Below are 16,940 nucleotides of genomic sequence, written 5' to 3'. Positions count from 1 at the left end.
TACTACCCTGGCTTATACGTGCAAGAGGACTTATTTTCGGGCGTCACGGTATGACCGCCTCTTGAACATCGCGTGACCCTTCAGGGGCCTACACAAAGGGAACAGAGTCCGAACTGCTAATATCGCATTTGCCTATAATGACATGGCGCTCCCGGACTCTGCCCAACTCTAGCATTTACAGTGCATCATACACATCATACAGCGTCATTCGCGGTGTAACAAAGGTGATGTGCTATGTTCTCCGAGTGAAACCTTACCAGGCTTGAACAGTACGACCGCCTTGAGGCAGCTGCACTCGGTGTCATCCGGCGAGAGCTGCCTCAGTCGACGCATCACGTCCTGGATGTAGTGCAGTTCGGCGGCGTGCTGGGGCGACGACGGTGGGCCATCCAGGCCGTCCGACTGGTGCAGACGCAACGAAGCGGCGGCCGTTGGCGAAGGGCCACCACCCCCTTTGAGGCCCGGCAGCGAAGAGACGATGTCGGCTGCCACCGACCACTGGGCCATGTAGAGGAGGAACAGGTCCTTCCACGACTCCTCCAGCAGTGTAACCTGTATGGGGGACGCGGAAGAGTTAGTGAAAGGAAATAGCGAAAGGGTTTGTAATGTTGCCATTATGCAATGTGCTGTTTGTAATGTTGTAATGTTGCGACAAAAATGAATACAATACAGAATTTTCTTTTGCTGGCGATGAAGATCATAACGCTAGTCGTCGACACGAATTTCTATGAGTTTTTGTCAAGAAAAATATTGCTCAGCAACAAACTACGCGTGTCTTCACGTTATTTGTGAACTTGAATTGGGGGAGCCTGTGTGTGTGTGGGGGGGGGGGGGGGGGCGCTATGCAATAGACGTATACACAGCTGTGTGCGCTCCGCACCAATTAATAAATGGTAAAGACACAATTCCTGACATGAAGTATATGTGTTTTTTCAAAGCATCTAACGGTACTTGCGTTCGCTCGAGAATTTCTCGTTCTCGTCCTTCACGTAGCCTTTCGGTCCGACGAAATTCATGTTACACTAGTGCTTGCTTTTAGAACTTTCTCTACATAGGTCTTATGGTAATTTAGGGGTGCTTCAAGTGCCAGACACGGAAAGTAGATAACCACATTTCGAAAATGGCGGTAATATGCATTTTGCTGTTTAACAAGTATGAATGCGACTAATAACTCGTTTCGTCCATCCGTTCTTCATTTTCTCTCCTGTGCGACGTAACTTTACAATAAACTATGCCCTGGCAGTTTGTGCAATATTTTCATAACATTAGGTGCCGCGAGAGTAGACAGACATTGCGCGAAAGCGCGGCCAGCACTGGCTTGCTTTGGTTGAACGTAGCGATTCGGCGGAGAAATCCTTGAATGTAAGGGGCCACTGTGCGCAATGGATTATCTGCGCCCACCGACATGATCTTAATCTAGTCACTTAAACGTCCAGCGCAACACTGAGCAGTAGCCAGTTGCTCCCGTTGCTTGGACCACTTTATTCTCCTTGCCTCATCCTACTGAACAGCCAAATTTCTGTCTTTTTTCCCAGTTCTTTTATTCGGACGCTAAAACCAACAATAGGGAAATGCTAATACACTGGAAAGAAATAAAACAAGGCAAAGTGCGATTTATTTTAACTACTTCGTAGCATGTAAGCAATAAAATGCGGTATTGATGCGATGAATGTTATATACGCATAGTGGAAGATGGTAGAATAAATGATCTGTCATCAAGTATGCCTCAGCTCATGTTGTTAAGATCAAAACTCTCTATCAATTTTAATTAGAATGTAATTCAATAGTGCGCGAATCAAGAGTGTGATATCGTACTTTTATGACGTTGCCTTGTAACAAGTATTCTGCACACAAACTGTTCCAAAAACGAAATTGCATGCGGAATTGTGTGGGCTTGCTAATGCCCAATAGGAATTTTGTTTCCATTCATAAAGTGCATCTCAGTGACGACACTCAAAATACCCAGTTCAGTCCCCTTCCCAACTCTGTTGGATACTCAGATATTGCTATTGTGTATTGACATACAATGATGTATTGCCACAATGTTGTTTGGGAGACCGGAGCTTTCTCAAGCCGAAGTATATCCAGCTTTTCTTTGGGAATTCCCATTAACCTTGTATTGATGCTGCTAAATATAAACCATCGATTGATTGACTGATTACTCGTAGATAAGCGGGAAACTACTGTTGGTACGCGACCCTTCAGTTCACAGTATTTTTATAAGGAGAAAAAAAGGGAACACAGGGCCTCTTCTTGTATCACTGGTCAAAGTATATTACATGTGACCATCAATAAATACAAATAAAAAGCGCACCTGGTCGCTTTTGGATAGCGTCTGGAACGTTGGCAGACATTTCACCCAGCGGATGACCATGAAGAGCAACCTGGCCGTGACCTCTTGCACCGACCCTCCTCCCCCAGTGCTGCTCCAGGGGCATGGCTGCGTCACTCCGGAGCCCTGCAGTCGCTGGCGGAGGACCGCCTCCTCCAGCGAACCGAACGGGTGCGTGGTGGATGAGAGCAGTGAGAAGGCGGACAGGCCGCCTTCGGTACCGAGCTTGGCCGACAGCCCGGAAGGTGGACCGCCGAAAGCGTTGTTCGCGCCGGTGCCTCCACCACCACCGCCGCCTCCCATCCTGCGAGCATTGTGCATAGGGTATGTTGTATACTGATATCGCGTGTCACACTGCATTTTCATGATAATCGCTTATCGGCCACGCAAGCAGCAGTGGGCAGATCACTTGTTCATCACCCTATAAAAAGGGCACGGCATCAATAAACGTTGTCTGTTCCACCCTGGCGTCCGCCTGGTACGCCACAGTTGGCGACGAGGAAGCGGTGGCGATGGCCGTCGGCAGGATCGGCGAGTATCGTCTAGGCACAAACGCGTCATGGGACGAATACGTTGAGAGGCTAGAAATGTTCTGCGAAGCTAACAAGATAGCCAAAGAAGAACAGAAAAGAGCCGTCCTGCTGAGTTGTTGCGGCGAAGAAGCGTACGGGCTCACCGTGATTCTGGTGAAACCATCAAGACCGAGAGCAGCAACCTACGAGGAAATTAAGACGGCGGTTCACAAGCACCTGCACCCAAGGCCTTCAGAGCTATACGCAAGGTTTTTGTTCTACAAGAGAAACCAGGCTGCCGAGGAATCTGTTGCGGACTACGTCACGGCGCTTCGGAAGCTAGCCGAAGACTACGGTTTCAGCGACGAGCAGCTGCCGTTGGACATCATGATACGAGATCGTTTCGTATGCGGCCTCCAGAACGAAGCCGTTCAACAGCTACTTCTAGCAGAACACGACCTTACGTTCAACGTTGCGTACGACATGGCCGCGACCGCAGAAGCGACAGCCAAGCAACAGCGAGACATACGCATGCAAGGCCAAGACGAGACGAAGGACTGCCAGGGCATGATACAACCAACCCGCACGAAGAAAGACGCCACGGCAGAGGGATCCAGTTGCCACCGTTGCAACTGTAAGCACGCTCCGCATTTATGCAGTTTTAGAAAAGCGGAATGCTTCAAATGCAAAAGGGTTGGACATATAGCGAGGGCTTGTCGTTCAAAAGACGAAAGTAGAGCAGCCCGGAAGACGCCTGAGCAAAAGAGGAAAGTTGAAAAGAGCAAGGGCGTGTACGAAATGAGTGCATTGTTTTCACTTTGCGAAGTGAATGAGCAGGAACAGAAGTTTATGGTTAAAGTACAGATACAAAGACAAGAAATCCCAATGGAGGTTGACTCCGGAGCGTCATGGTCAATTGTGAGTGAAGATACATTTCGAGAAATCGAGGTGAAATACCACTCCAAGATTCTGGAACAACTCTCGTAACCTGGTCAAAGGAGGCGTTACCGCTGCTGGGTCGAGCAACCGTCTTTGTAGAATTCAAGGGCCGGAAGGCAAAGCTGCCATTGTTGGTAGTAAAGAATCGAGGCAACAGCCTGGTTGGGCGAAACTGGTTTAGGCCGTTAGGCATTTGCTTGCGGGGAATCGAGCAAGTGAACGCGGAAGACGTGCCCTCATGATTTTCCGAGGTGTTTCGCAGGGACCTTCCTGGCTTCAACGGACCACCAATTCACATCGAACTGAAAGACGACGCCCAACCAGTGTTTCTCAAAAGTCGACCAGTTCCACTGGCCCTCAAGGACGACGTGGGCAAGGAAGTGGATCGCTTGGTGCAACAAGGGGTATGGGAACCCGTCGCGTACTCCAACTGGGCCACACCACTGGTAGTGGTAAGAAAAAAAAGACGGAACATTACGCCTATGCGGCGACTACCGTAGCACCGTAAACAAAGCTATTAAAAGCAGCGGGTATCCTTTGCCCACTACCGCTGAAATGCTCGCAGCTCTGGGTTCAAGCAAATTTTTTACAAAGCTGGATCTAGCTCAAGCTCATCAACAGCTAACGCTAGACGACTAATCGGCTGAAGTGCTCACAGTTAATTTGGAATTTCGGTGGCGCCGTGGGTATTTCAACGTGTCATTGATACGCTGTTAGCAGGCATTCCCGGCGTGAAGGCCTATCTTGATATCTTGATTTCTGGCCGTAAGGCGGAATAGCACGCCGAGAGATTAGAAACCGTGCTATCGCGTCTGCAGAATGCGCAGTTAAGAGTAAACAAAGACAAGTGCGAATCCAACAAGCCGAGCATTGAATTCTTGGGTCACAAGATTGACGCCACGGGAATACATCCGAGCCGAAGCAAGACTGACGCCATCCATAAAGCGCCTGCACCCACAAGCAAAAAGGAGCTGCAAGCGTTCTTGGGGTTACTGAATTTCTACAGAAGTTTTCTCAAGGGCAAGACTGAAGTGGCAGAACCACTCTATCGACTGCTCGACGATGACCACGAATGGAAGTGGACAGGTGAGCACCAACGTGTGTTTGAGAGACTAAAAAATTGCTTAGCTCCGACTCTGCACTTGTGCCCTATGACACCAAGCGTCCTTTAATTTTGCGCTGCGACGCATCTCCTGTGGGAGTGGGGGCAATGCTAGCCCATCGTGCGACTGATGGGAAGGAACAGCCCATAGCTTATGCTTCCCGGACGCTTGGAGCCAGTGAACGTAACTATGCTCAGATTGATAAAGAAGGCTTAGCTATTGTCTTTGGCGTGAAACGGCTCCACCAGCACCTTGCTGGGCGAGAATTTACGGTCATAACGGACCACAAGCCGTTACTGGGCCTGTTTAACACGGACAAGAGGGTGCCTGAAGTTGTCGCCCAGAATGCTCCGTTGGATTTTGTGTTTGTCTGCGTATAACTACAGCCTTCAGTACAGGCGAGGCCAAGAAAACTCCAACGCCGATGCACTCAGTCGTCTGCCAGCTCCGGGAGACGAAGACGAGCCACAGCCACCTGGGGACGTGCTCCTAATGCAAGCGGTCGAGTGTGCACCGCTTCTGGCGGCAGATATCGCTGCGCTGATCAAGGACAAAGTCTTATCCATGGTAAAGGAATGGATTCTTAGTGGCTGGCCGTCAACACAACTGGACAGAAAGTTCGCGCCTTACGAGGTGAGGAAGTCTGAGTTGTCGTTGCATCGTGATTGCATACTGTGGGGGAATCGCGTTGTAATTCCCAACGCAGCAAGAGAAAGTGTGCTTCAACTCCTGCATGCAAATCACCCTGGGATGAGTGCTATGAAAGCGTCAGCTAGAGGGCTCATGTGGTGGCCGAAAATGGACCACAAAATTGAAGCGTTTGTACGACACTGTCAGCCATGTAAGAGTAGCCGGCAAAGCGATCCCAAGGTTCCAGTGCATTTTTGGATCAAGCCAGGTCAACCTTCGAGTCGCCTACACATTGATTTCGCTGGTCCAGTTAATGGAGAAGTATTCTTAATCGTGGTAGACGCGTACAGCAACTGGGCTGAGGTCGAAATCTTGTCATCCATGAAAGCTACAGCTGTCGTCACCAGCTTAAGAAAGATGTTTGCGACACATGGTGTGCCAGACGTTATCGTTTCTGATAATGGCACAGCATTCACTAGCTCGGAGTTGCAAACGTTTTTAAAGTGCAATGGGGTGCGTGCTATTTTCACTGCACCTTACAATCCCGCCAGTAATGGTAGGGCGGAGAGAATGGTAAGAGAAGTTAAAGAAGCAACAAGAAGGTTCAACGCAGTGCAAGATTTCGCGGTTCGTGTTTAAACAGCACACGACGCCACATTCGGTCACGGGAAAATCTCCGGCAGAATTAATGATCGGACGAAGGCTGAGGACAGCCTTGGACTGACTTCATCCGGACCGAAAACACGCGCCTGAACCACAACGACCGGAGATTAAGAGGTTCCGTGTCGGTGACGCGGTCTATTCTAAAGGCTTTTGTCCAGGTCCAAGGTGAAAAGCGGCCAGGGTTGTGGCAGTCCGAGGCCCGGTGTCGTACATCGTCCAGCTGGACAACGGCGAGCGCCATCACACGCACCGGAACCAGTTGAGGAGCGCCTGGACGAGGCTCGAAGCCGATCCAGTCGCAAGTGCAGACTACCACTTCAGGCTGCCTCCTACAGCCAGACGACCACAACAGCTGCCGGTCAGCTCGGAAGCAGCCGCAGGGGCAAGTCCGGGCCAAGCTACCCAAGACCCGGTCGAGCAGCGAAGATCAACACGCGTTAGACGGCCTATCGCACGTTATGGCATTGATGACTAACCAGACATTTTGCAATTGTGTAACGAATCTTAGGAAAAAGGAATGTTGTATACTGATATCGCGTGTCACACTGCATTTTCATGATAATCGCTTATCGGCCACGCAAGCAGCAGTCGGCAGATCACATGTTCGTCACCCTATAAAAAGGGCACGGCATCAATAAACGTTGTCTCTTCCACCCTGGCATCCGACTGATACGCTACAGGGTATTCTCGGATTGTGGTAAGCAGAAAAAGAAAAACTTCGTTATTGCGTCTTTTCCCCCAACAGAGCTCCTCAACATGTAGCTAATATACTAAACTGAAAAAAACCTTTCAGACTCAAACAACTAATGTTCACCCGAAATATAAATACCTGTATTCTACGCTGTGAAACTGGATGTACAGCAGAGCAAGTGTGGAAGTTAGACAAATAACACGACCCCAACTGGCGTTAGACGATGTTACACAAGCACCACCACCACAAGCCACGTACTTCACGCGCGCAAGCACGTGTGTGAAAGTGCAGCAAACATCATCATTCTTTAAGGCCGTCCGCCAGGCACAAGGGCCTTATTGTACTAAATTGATATCTAAAAGTAAATTGCGCCAGAAAATGCGCAAAGTACGACTTACAAAGAAGCTGCAGGCATGATAGATTTGGATTGTTATTCGAATATACGAGAAAGGAAAAGTTGTGCGGAAACTGAAAGGCAAAACCCTTTTCCAATTGTCGTTTGAAGTGTGCCTGACTAACCCCGACCGCTAGGTGGCGGTACCTTCTGTACAGCATACATCCTCATTCTTGTAGGCCCTCCATCTGTAGCGCTAGAGCACGATTGAAGCTACTGAATTTGTCAAAGTAGAGTGGGTGAAAAAATTCTTAAAATGCGACTTACACGCAACCTGTAGACATGTTAACATCGAACTGTAATTCAATTATACCAGAAAATATAATTCTGTTACATGGAAACAAATAACAAATAACACAAAGCCTTCCAGCTGGCGTTTGTTTTTGAGCCGACTGCCTATAGCGCAAGTGCGTCATTGAACTAATTGAATTTCTCAAAGTAAAATGTGCCAGAAATTTTGTAAAATTCGACTTGCACACAATCTACAGACACGATAGCATCGCATTATATTTCGAACGTACGAGAAAACTTAATTTTTTTTACGCAGGGACTCAAACACTATTCACCCTTCAAGCTGCCATTTTTGAGTGAGCAAGGCGCGAGACATCCCGACCAACTAAACGCTAACAGCTTGGTTGTAAAAGAAATTTCAATGGTTTTCAAAAAACTTCGGTGGTACTTTAATAGTGTTAATCTTCACTGGTGCTTCTTGTCAACACGGGCAGTTCCGCACTGCTCAATATGACCTGAACAAAGGGAGCAGGATGATACATTCCGGAGTCGCTGAAAAGTTTGCAATGGCAGAGCACAGCGTTTTCTTGGAGCGTCTGGAGTATACGTGGCCATCTACCGTGCGTCTTAGTACCCCGAGAGTGCCTTTGTCATGGAGAGCGTGGAGTGTATCGCAAGGAACAATAATAAAGCAGCACCAAAGTCAAATAAGCTGACGACCGCTAACTGGAAGAATACCAAGAGGAGGTACAGATATGAAAAATAATATCAGGTGGCGATTATAGCTGTAACTGCAAGAGAAATTACGCCGCACCTCGTTGAGGTGCAGCTAGGATCTATGATTGAAACCAAGTTTACCACATTGCGAAGTGTTGTTGGGGATCTCGCTCAACACACGCCCTGCTTCTACGAGGCGCGAAATGCAACTAACCGCGGTATGGTGCAGACCGCTCTCAGTTGAACTATATATATTTGGTTGCACTATGTAAAGATGGTTTCATCCACTTCTGCATTGATTACCAATGGCTTAATAAGGTAACCCCAAAAGTCTTATATCTCGTTCCATGGATCGATAATGTCCTTGATTTCTTACAAGGCACCGAGCACTTTTCATCTTTAGATCTGCGCTAGAGTTCTGGCGGGTGCCCATGGCAGACGTTGATAGACCCAAGACTGCCTTCGTTCATCTTTACGGGTCATATGAATTTAATGTGACCCTTTTAGTCATTGTAATGCGCCCGCCACTTTAAGCGCATGATGGACTAGGAGCTGCGTGGCTTGAAGTGGTACATACGTTTAGCTACCTGGGCGACATCATAGCCTTTGGTCCAGATTTCGCTGCCTACCTTAAGCACCTCAAAAATGTCCTAATATGAGTAAAGCATCCTGGGCTCCAACTCAATCTCAGAAAATACCACTTCGCTCAGCAGTAGCAGACGATTCTCGGCCGCGTTGTATCCACGAACGGTTCTGAGCAAGGACCCGGCTAAACTCCGTGCTGTGTCTAATTTTCCTAAACTGATGGCAATCGAATATTTACGTAGCTTCGTAGGGCTCTGTCCCTACTTTCGCCTGTTTGTTCGCAATGTCGCCTGTATCATGTCACCTCTAAAACAACTCCTTAGAAGCGCCAGCGATATTTTGCCTTTTGGTCTTCCGAGTGCGAACACGCGTTCTCCACGCTCCGGCGTCTCTTAACTTCTCCCCCAATACTGCGCCATTACGACTCCAAAATTGCAACTGAAGTGCACACGGACACCAGCGGAATCGGCCTCGGTGCAGTACTTGCACGACGGCAACTTGGCTTCGTCCAAGATGTCGTTGCATATGCCACTCAAACGCTCACAAAAGCTGAATCTAACAACAGTGTTACCAAGAAATGATGCATGGCAATAGTTTGGGCGCTCGGCAAGTTTCTGCCTTATTTATACGGCCGCGTGTTCCACGTTGTCAGAGACCGCCGCGTGTGATGTTGGTTGTTTTCATTGAAGGGCCCACAGGCCGCCTTGCACGTTGAGCTCTTCGGATTCAGTACTAAATGATATCCTCATTGTATACCTTTCCGACCACACACATGCAAATCCTGAAGCACTCTCCCGGTCACGCCTCTTTGCCAAGGGCGCGTCCTTCTCCATTTTTGAACTAACGCTGCCCTTTCTGGACATCGACACCATTTCTTCAGCGCAGCGCAACAATCCATGGATCGCTGCACTAATTGACCTTCTCTCCGAAGTACTTACACTTCCGAAATCTCGGACGTTGAATCGTCAAGCTTCGCACTTGGGTATTCGTGATGGCCTCCTGTACCAGCGAAACTATTCGCCAGATGGTCGGAAGTGGCTTGTAGTCACACCACAAACGTTACGATCTGAAATCTGCGGCCTTCCGTCCAGACCGCAATGTGCTCACGCCGTTGTCTTAAAGACTTATACGAACGCCTGCGGCACTGATACTACAGAGGTAGGGTGTAGACCTTCATTCGCAGTTTATAGTACCTACCCTGAGTGTCAGCGACGAAAAAAAAGCTGTCATCCTAAGCCCGATCATTTGCAGCCGCTTCCTTGTTCTGCCTGCCCGTTCGACCGTGTCGACGTATTTCCGTATGAACCCCTCCCATTCACTACTGCAGGCAACCGAAGGGTTATCATCACCGTCGACCACCTCATACGATACGCCTAAACAACCGCTCTGCCCACAACCACAGCGCAGAACGTCACATCCTTCCTTCTTAGCAGGTTTATCCTTCGACATGGTCTTCAACGCGAACTTCTGAGTAGCCACGGTCGTGCCTTCCTATCTGACGTCGTTGAAGCACTTCATCATCATTGTCATATCGTCCATCGTACCATCACGGCCTACCATCCTCAGACAAAGGGCCTCACTGAGCAATGTAATCCGACTTTCGGCGACATGCTTGCAACCCAGGTTGGGTCCGATCAGGAAAACTGGGACCTGCTTCTCCTCTTTGCTATTCTTACGTCGACAACACTGATACGCAAGTCGCAGCTGGTTCTTCTTCATTCTTCCTAGTGTACGGTCGCCGACTGTGTCATACCATACACACCTATCTGCCCTACCAACTCGATGCCTCGAAGTAAGCACCCTATTGCAAAGCTGCCCGACATGTCGAAGAATGTCAACCGGCCAAGGGTTTCGCTACGACGGACCAGCAGCGCCAGAAACAAATCCGAAACGACCACCCTCCGCCAACACTTTCCTTCCCGGAATATGCGTATGGTTGCACTTACCACCACATGTTCCTATTCTGTCTCCAAAATTTCTCCCTAATTATGACGGGCAATACCGCGTGGTCGAGCACAAATCTCCTGTTAACCACACCGTCGAGCCCGTTACGCCGCCGGCCGATCTCCGCCGCCGTGGACGAGATATCGTCCTTAAGTCCTACTTCGACCCTTCTGTGTCCGCCTCTTAGATCGCCAGGATTGCTCATGCTTATTTGCGTGGGGGCAATTGTAACTTTAAAGGAGGACAACCTTGGCCAAGCAATATCGGCAGCGCACGGCGCGAGACAGTGCTCTACCTTGTGAAGTTTCCGGTGCTCGCAGGGGTCGTGTGGAGCCGTTGCGCTGCGTTAATGGGGGCTCCGTCTCCCTCTCCTCACTGCCTGGACGGGTGGCAGTGGGTCATAAAACTTTGTCACTCTCGGCTGTGATCCCGACCACGGCAAGGTCAACGGGCTTTACCTGTTGGCCGACATCATGGCCGGGATTCTGACCCTGATATTGCGCGCGTTCCGGGCACATGCGCGCAAGACGGGGCCCGAGAAGACCACAACGGGGAGTCGGCAGGTGCGTACGTGTTCCTCTCAGCCGGCGGCGGCCTCCTTTGTCTACCGCCGGCCGATGGTTACTTCGGCTCGTCGGGGTCCCGGCGTCGGGGGCGCGGTCACTCTTCCGTCCTCTCGATGTCCTGAAGCAGCACCTTCCCATCGTGCCTCCATCTGGTCGTTTGTTTATTTTATTTCTGTTTCCATTTTCTCCTCTCTGGGGTGCGCGATGGTGGGCACTAGCCGAAGGACAGGCAGCCTCTCTCAGCTGGGTTCTTTGTTCTTCGTTTTTTCTTTGTTTTCTCTGACACAGTACATTTGGCCATGTACTGTGTCGAGATTAGATTTGCCTTCGGGCGTCTCGTTTATACTTTCTTTGTTTTTCTTTGTTGCTACTAGACAGCTTCGGCTTGCTGCGCGCGTGGTCTCGCTTACCCTAGCTGGGATTGGCGGGGCGCGCGCACGCAGCAACGTGTCGGCACACGGAGCAGGCCGGACCAGGCGCGGCAGCCTGTATATGCATAGCGGCTCGGTATGCTGGAACCCGTGGTTGTCGTCCGGTGAGCACGATATCAGAGCGTGCGTGACGTAGCGTGAAAGCGCAACCTGAACCAGTGTTTTTTGCTGTGGACCTTTCTGGATCCCTGGCCCGCTTCCCATAAACCTTGCTTCAACATATATATAGTGCGTGACCGGCTTCCCACATTTCACGTACAGTTTTTCTCTCACTTTGGCACTCCTATTGACCACGCATTAAAGGAGCTGTACTTAGCACTGCGAGAATTTTGTACCACTGATAAAATGTGCCTCACCGCGATAACAATCTGCAAGTCTAACCCACAATGGCTGGCGCTTAGGCCAAGGCGATAACATTTGCTCACCTCGCGCTGTTCCAGATGAGTTCCTGGGAGCGTTCCGCGTTCAGCAGCATCTGCAGGAGACCCGCGGAGCCGATCAAGCCGTCCTTAGGGAACATCGGCGACGAAGGGGGCCCGCCGTCGCCGCCGGGCGAAGAGGACACGGCTGCGGTCATGACGGCCGCCGAAGGGTCGAAGTGGCCCGACATGGGAGGCTGCGGAGGCGCCGGTGGGGGCGGCGGCTTTCCCGATGGGAAGGACAACCCCGACAGCAATAGACCACCACCGCCAGCCGCCGGGTGCGGTACCTTTACTCCGTGTCCCGTAGGATCGCCGCCAGACTCCTTGACCTTGGGTTTCCTTGGCCCACGTTCGTGTTGCACTGCTGAAGAGAAGGGTGGCGCGCACGCGTTGAGCCGACGGTGGCCTCAGAGTATTCCGATCCCTATATTCAATACGTATTCCGTCTTTCTCTTGAGTTGCCGGTACATTTTGCACCCACAAATATTTAGACAAACGCATGACGGGCATGCTGGTCGAAAGAATGCCGAAACAACGCGGTCGAAACTACGCCTGACTCCGTCTTAGAAGTTCGTTAAGTTGAGCAGGTTGGTAATGATTGATTTCCCTATATCAGCAGAAACCGAAATACCACGAAGAGGAAACACACGAAAAAATGAGCAATATGAACTCTGAACAAAAATTCATCGTTGATTTAGGAAAGAAAAGTTGCATATGCACAAACTCCATTATTTATCAACGCTCCACTCTACTTCACGTCGTGTGATCATGCTTAAAGGCAAGATGGCATAATGTTCGCCAGTTACAATAGTGCTACTTTATGGTGACATGACGTCGTCTGTTCCAAAAGAGCGATTTCATTATCTAATAGCGCTAAGGAAGCTTCGCTTACGCTTTCATCCCCATTTTTCTGTAGAAAATATATAGCTACACAATTTCCCGGGACATAATATCCGTGCGATGACACAGCACTCAGTTTAAATGGTACAAAAACTTGCATGCGCAGTTCCGGCAATGTTCCATCAAATGCGAGCCCATTATACCTTTCACATTTCTTTTTTTTATACCTCTCACATTTTTTTTTGGCACCAAACCAAACCAAACCAAGCTGTTCTTTCTAGCTCCAGTTTATGTCTGTGAAAACCTAAGTTCATCCGCTGTCCTCGCTCCCTGCTCGGTCGTGATGGAAGCGGAACGGTCAGCAGAGCGACAGCGACAGCGAGGACACCCATGTCTACTCTCTCAGCAGTGAGGACACTTCCGATGACGACTTCCACCTTGTGCAGAGCCGCAGAGCGAAGAGAAGGAACACCAGGACGTCCTCATCGTCAAGCACGCAAACAGTGAGACAGACGCAGGGGCCGGACGCTAATACCGTCATATTTGTGCCCCTGCTTCCAATCGTCAAGATGAAGCAACTTAACAGGCAATCTGTGTCGATGTCACTGGAAGCCCTGGTGCCAAATGAAATATCGGACATTCGAGTGAACACGCGAAAAAATCTACTGGCGGTTTATGTCCAGCATGCGGCTGCTTTGACCACTCTACGCAGCGTAACAGACCTCGACGGCATTCAGGTGCGCTCTTACATCCCTCTGGGATCTGACGTAGTCCCCGGCGTTATCTATGACGTAGACGTAGCCATCCTTAATAGCGATTTGCCAAGTCTTATCAAGCCAGCCAATGATGAGGTCATCGTTGATGTTAAGCGGCTAGGCAGTTCACGCTGCGTGAAAATAGCATTCAAGGGTAAATATATACTCTCGCTTCTTAAGGTGGGACACTTCAGACATGCAAAGCGGCCTTTCATTGCAAAACCTCTTCAGTGCCGCAAATGCATGAAAATGGGAAACGTGAGCGGCGTCTGCGAAAATCAGGCAGCATGCTCCCGTTGCGGAGAGCCCCACGCTGCAGATAAATGTGGCGCGACTGTAATAAAGTGTTCAAACTGTGGAGGATCACATGAAGCTTCATCGGAGAAATTCCCACATATTAAGAAAGAAATGGCCATCTTGAAAGAGATGGCGAGATCATTCATCTCATCGCGAAGCCGCCGATAAAATAAGGAAACGACGTTCACGTCGCTGGCGCTCCTCAAGGAAGGCGCATGCCGCTTCCTACAGCACCACCTCCTCCTCCACCGCCCAGGCCAGACAATGTGGAAAGGACCGCGAAGAGCAAGTCCACTGAGAAGACCACATCTGCCGAATCTTGGCCGGCTCTACCGAAACGATAACATTCACCAACAGAATCGCAGCAAACTTTTGCTGGACAACCCCCGACGTCTACTGTCGGCGATTTGTGCGACAAAGACAGGCAGGTGGCTGATATGCTGCAATCGCTAGTTAATACAATGCGCATTATACTGAACAAACTGCAAACACCAGCAGCTCGAAACGCTCTGCAAATACTTGATGCACTAACTGCAGTGCTTGCTAGCATCGTTTAAGCATCATGGCTCGACCAATAGTCCCCTTCCGCACTGAACTTAAAAGTGCGTCGATCTTTCAGTGGAATGCCAGGGGTCTAAGGACCCGTATATCAGACTTTCGCCAATTCATTTTTACAAATCGCTTTCCCATACTGGTTATTTGCGAACCAAATACATCAGCTCCACTCAGACTGTCCGGTTATGAATCTTTCGTCTGGTCCACATGCGGTGCGAGAACGAAAGTGATCATCTACATCCGCACGGACTTAACATATGTCGCTAACGCGGTAGAGCCTCATGACGACAACCAATATGTCTGCCTAAATGTCCAAAAGAATAATATGTCATTTACACTAATTGGAGCCTACATATCCCCAGCGGGTCACTTTGACGGCGAACGACTTAAGAAAATATCACTAATGAACAATGGCCCCTGTGTTATCACAGGTGACTTCAACGCACATCACCAGCTATGGGGAAGCACTAAAATTGACTTCAAAGGCAGGAGTCTTGCCTCCTTTGCTTACGACCATGATTTGTGCTGTGTGAATGACGGCAGCCCTACATTTCTGCGAGGCATGACCTATAGTAGCTGCTTGGACTTAACTTTGGTGTCACGGCGCTTTGCCTCGAGCGTTCAAAGGTTTACGGACATAGAAACACATGGAAGCGACCATATTCCAACATACATAAATATTAGAGGAGTTGAGCAACGCTCCTCTACTGTCTTCCGTACAGTTGATTGGTCAAAGTTTTATGGATGACACCTGTCGAGAAGGCCTTTCACACACTATCGAAGAAGCAATCGCAGAGGCATTGAAAACATCCATCTGCTCGCTTACAAGGTCAGCAAGGCGAACAGACTTGGACATGGAACTGGAGAGGCTGCGTGCGGCACGCCGACAGGCGGAGAGGTGGTATCGGCGCACGAAGTCCGTCTTGGATCTGAAGGCTTCAGGACGCATACAAAAGAAAGTCCAGCGTCGCATAGATAAATTGCAAGATAAGCGATGGAAAAGTTTCTGTCAGCCGCTTCATCCCCGAAAATCGCTCTCGCACATATGGAGAAGAGTTAAGGGTCTTCGCTCATCTCCGCATCAAAGGAAGCCCTTCGCTGCTCTGGCCCTCTACCAACTCCGCTCGGAACTTCAAGTGGCTGAAGAGTTCTGTGCATGGGTTGCTGGGCCCGTGGCCATCATTACTGACGCAGCATTGAATGACATCCCTGAGGCACGTGTACCATAAATGAACGTGCTATTTTCACTCGAAGAGCTCGATGCTGCATTGGCGACCTGCAGGCGTTCTGCGTCACCAGGACCTGATGGCATCACGTATGCTGCCCTATGTCACCTTGGACATGACGCACGTGATGAGCTGCTCAACTACTACGATGAGTTTTGGCAGAACGGCGTCGTTCCTAAACAATGGAAATCGAGCCGCTTGATCCACATTCTGAAACCTGTAACGTCTCCACTTGAGCTCTTATCATATCGTCCAATTGAGCTTTCGAGCTGCGTCGGCAAAGTGGTGGAAAGAATGATACTTGCTTGCTTGGAATGGTACCTAGAACGATTCAACATCTATCCGGACGCCATGACAGGCTTTCGTCGGGGTCGCACGTCCATCGACAACGTCGTTGACATCCTAACATGGGTCCAAAATCAAAAAAGCCTCAAGCGCCTATCTGCGGCACTTTTTCTAGATATAAAAGGAGCATACGACAACGTCGCCCATGAGGCCATACTGAACTCACTTGAGGCTGTTGGAGTTGGTGGCCGGATATATAAATGGATTCGGTACTATTTGAATGAGAGGCGTTTTTTTCTTACAGACCGAAGACGGCCCAACTTCAGACCACTACATCTGCCGTGGTGTGCCGCAAGGTGGATTGTTGAGCCTTATTATGTTCAACCTCGTCCTGGTAGGACTAGCGGATTACCTACCGCCGAAAGTTCATGTCTCAATATACGCCGACGACATTTGGATCTGGGCCTTTGCGGTGACTTGCCCTCAGCTAAGAGCCAGGCTTCAGCGGGCACATCCATGACGGCGTCTTATCTCCGAGAACAAGGCCTCCGTGTGTCTGCTGAAAAGTGCGCATTACTTGGTTTTACGCACGAACCAATGTCATTGTATCCTGTTCCCATCAATGGTCAAGCTGTATCCTATGTTAAGACGCATCGCTTTCTGGGCGTCATCATTGACCGCAACCTCTCGTGGAGCCCTCACTGCGTCTATCTGAAGAAGAAATTAGTCGCCATTGCTCAGGTCTTCAAATTTCTCTGCGGGAAAAACTGGGGTACACCAGTCAATTCTATGTTGCAGCTGTACAGGATATTGTTTCTCGGA

At 49.7% G+C, this 16,940-nt stretch overlaps 2 protein-coding genes across 3 annotated transcripts in view; one reads left to right on the top strand and one right to left on the bottom strand.

Moving 5' to 3' along the window:
* dsf (nuclear receptor dissatisfaction) overlaps positions 1–16,940 on the bottom strand; it is a 74,872-nt gene that overhangs the window by 2,436 nt on the left and 55,496 nt on the right. Inside the window, exons 5-7 of one of the 2 annotated variants that reach the window (XM_055066927.1) lie at positions 12,164–12,524; positions 2,315–2,636; positions 258–552 (exon numbers count right to left, since the gene is read on the bottom strand). In XM_055066927.1, coding sequence (XP_054922902.1) covers positions 258–552; positions 2,315–2,636; positions 12,164–12,524 — 978 coding nt within the window. The remainder of the gene's footprint in view (positions 1–257; positions 553–2,314; positions 2,637–12,163; positions 12,525–16,940) is intronic. The other variant, XM_055066928.1, reaches the window with a different exon arrangement.
* Positions 2,833–6,620, top strand: LOC140218890 (uncharacterized). The gene is made up of 4 exons (XM_072288596.1): positions 2,833–3,447; positions 4,035–4,187; positions 4,602–4,869; positions 6,439–6,620. The coding sequence occupies exons 1-4, from the start codon at positions 2,845–2,847 to the stop codon at positions 6,618–6,620; spliced, it is 1,206 nt and encodes a 401-aa protein (XP_072144697.1). The 5' UTR covers positions 2,833–2,844.

The sequence above is a fragment of the Dermacentor andersoni genome, chromosome 6 (genome assembly GCF_023375885.2).
Source record: "Dermacentor andersoni chromosome 6, qqDerAnde1_hic_scaffold, whole genome shotgun sequence".
Taxonomy (NCBI): domain Eukaryota; kingdom Metazoa; phylum Arthropoda; class Arachnida; order Ixodida; family Ixodidae; genus Dermacentor; species Dermacentor andersoni.
The sequence above is the reverse complement of the archived record's forward strand: the minus strand, read 5'-3'. Positions and strand labels throughout refer to the sequence as shown.

What these genes read in the sequence shown, in the direction of transcription:
- LOC140218890 (XM_072288596.1), top strand. Translation starts at nt 2,845, where the DNA reads ATGGCCGTCGGCAGGATCGGCGAGTATCGTCTAGGCACAAACGCGTCA. An exon ending in GCACGAAGAAAGACGCCACG is followed by an intron (nt 3,448 to 4,034) that starts GCAGAGGGATCC and finishes TGATTTTCCGAG; the next exon opens with GTGTTTCGCAGGGACCTTCC. An exon ending in CCACGAATGGAAGTGGACAG is followed by an intron (nt 4,870 to 6,438) that starts GTGAGCACCAAC and finishes CACCGGAACCAG; the next exon opens with TTGAGGAGCGCCTGGACGAG.